Consider the following 2,587-nt stretch of genomic DNA (forward strand, 5'->3'; position numbering starts at 1 on the left):
CAGGATGAACCATCGATAGTACCTGTCGAAATGGAAGACCAAGGAAAAGAAGATCAACTAGAAATTTCCCTTGAAGGAATCCCAACGGACGAAAAATTGGAGGATGACACATTCATCACAGATCAAAACTCCACCGACGAGGAAACGCCTTCTATCATTGAAGCGGAAACTCGAATAGAGGAAAAGGATGAAGAACCAAATCCTACACCATGTCCACCATTGAACATGGAACGAATGGAACGAAACCTGGAAAAATTCTACGAGTATATGGAGAAAATCTCGGAAAGAGACAAGGAAATATTCCAGGAACCCCTAGAGCCACTGCTAGATCAGCTGTTACCACTCTAGAAAATGAGAAGAACCAGTCTGGGTCCAGAATTCAAAGAGAAATTGAATGAATCCTGTCAAGAATTTGAGAAGAAGATGGCTGAGTTGCAAAACCAGTCCAAACCCCTGATCAACTCAACTGACGAAATCTCGGAATTGACGAATTCCACCGACCAAAATCCCGAAAAAACGGAGAAGGAAGAAATACCCCAATCCAGACATTCTGTGATATCGCAGCCAAAGGTCACACGAGAATCCTTACTGCCAACACCAAGGGCTATACAGTCACCTATGGCCGGATCTTCTCCGGAAAAGAAAAACTCTTCAATAGACCTAACCCCAAGAGAACTGTTCCCACGCACCGAAGAAATCCATCAAACAACGCACTCCCAAGAAGCGGAAAGCCCTCAAGCAAACGAAACTATACAACCGTCATCATCGCAGTCATCGGGGGTGTGTTTGAATCCATACCCCAAATTCCTTCCGCCTGACCTTCCCACGAGCGAAGAGCACGGTTTCACACAGACCCAAGGAGAAATATTTCAGAACAAATCAAATGAGGAACCTATGGACAACAAGATCACAATACCACAAAGTGACTATCAGCCTGCGAGCAACATCAAAGAAACTCGAGATGGACTAACATTTACCGGGGGAAAAATTGCTCATTTCTTCGCAGCAGATGGAGAGATCAAAAAGCAAAACACCAAGCTTTTAAGAGACCTTAATCTGATAGACCTGGAGGAAATACGTAAGCTCAATCCAAGACTAGGTCAAGTCATCGTCACGAAGTGCGGAAAATTCCGAACATTTACCCTCATTGCGAAGCAATGGCACTTCGAAAAAGTCAACAACCGGATACTAAAACTCTGCCTGAAAAATCTCAAAACCGCCATGGAAAAATACAAAATTACTGAAATAAAAATGGCATCTCAGGGCGACGAAATAGACGACAATATCAGAATACGATACTTCCTGGAGAAAGAATTTTAATTCCATCCAGCTACTGTAACTCTATGTCATGGTNTGCCAGATCTTGACGATACAAGATAACTTCTCCAAGCACTGCACCGCTGTACCCCTTAAGGATATCAAGACTCACACTATCGCTCATGCACTAGCAACCAAGTATGTAGCCCTGTACGGATGCCCCAAGATAATCCTCTCAGATAAAGGGACCAGCTTCCTCAGCAAATTGTTCAATCAACTGGGAAAGGTCCTGAGATTCCACCATATAACGACATCTGGATATAGACCTCAGTCCAATGGAGCCCTTGAGAGAAGTCATCACGTACTAGCCGAATATCTGAAGACCTATACCGACGAATTCACCGACTGGGATGAGCTACTCCCCTTCGCCATGCTATCGTACAATACTACTGTGCATAGCTCAACAAATTTCACACCATTTGAAGTCCTGTATGGAAAAAGGGCAGTTCTCCCCTCCAACCTTACCGACGAAGATGAGCCAATACATACCTACAACGATTACATGGTGAACCTAATTAACAAACTGCAGAAAATTCACCAACTCGCCTTCGACCACCTAGAAAAAGCCAAACTACACTCCAAGGATCTTTACGACCGAAACGCTAGACCAATAGACCTTAAAATAGGGCAATTCGTCTACGTCGAGAAGGAGCCCAAGATCGGAAAATTGGATCAGGCCTACACCGGACCCTACGAGATTGTCGACATAACCGAAAAAGGAAACGTATACTTAGAAAGCGAAGACGGACACCACTTCATGAAACACCCAAACAAACTGAAACCCTGCGCAGAATGAGTCAATAAAAAAAAAAATGATAAAAAAAAATTTAGTGATCCACCCTTCACGGCACAGGCCACCCTAATTGAAATTTTGGAAATTTGACCTCGGGAAGCGATGGCCCGTTCAATTACAAACAAAATATCCTTACCCGTACCTGAGTGTATACGATTGAAAATGAAACCATTCCAGGGACATGAGTACAGACGGATCAGGACGCACACTAGTTTACATCGATGGCTCCTGCTCCTTTAACGGTGCCAAAGCAGGAATCGGAGTGTGGTTCACGGACAACCACCCCCTCAAGACCCACAAACTTCAAGGTACACGGGCCACCAACATCACCGCCGAAACAGCGGCCGCCATCGAAGCATGCCAAATATGCATTCGCCATCACATTTCGAGAATACGAATAATCACCGATTCCAAATACCTCATCAGCTGCATGACTGAGCACATAAAGAAATGGAAAACAAATGGCTGGCTAAATGC

At 44.3% G+C, this 2,587-nt stretch overlaps 1 protein-coding gene across 1 annotated transcript in view; it reads left to right on the forward strand.

The window, feature by feature from the left end:
* Positions 1–2,291: 2,291 nt before the first annotated feature.
* The window catches only part of LOC114841530 (ribonuclease H1-like), a 616-nt gene continuing 320 nt past the window's right edge, over positions 2,292–2,587 (forward strand). The window contains exon 1 of the mRNA XM_029126548.1: positions 2,292–2,548. Coding sequence (XP_028982381.1) covers positions 2,292–2,548 — 257 coding nt within the window. The remainder of the gene's footprint in view (positions 2,549–2,587) is intronic.

This window comes from Diachasma alloeum, unplaced genomic scaffold, assembly GCF_001412515.2.
Source record: "Diachasma alloeum isolate Michigan unplaced genomic scaffold, Dall2.0 Dall_scaffold_00693, whole genome shotgun sequence".
Taxonomy (NCBI): Eukaryota; Metazoa; Arthropoda; class Insecta; order Hymenoptera; family Braconidae; genus Diachasma; species Diachasma alloeum.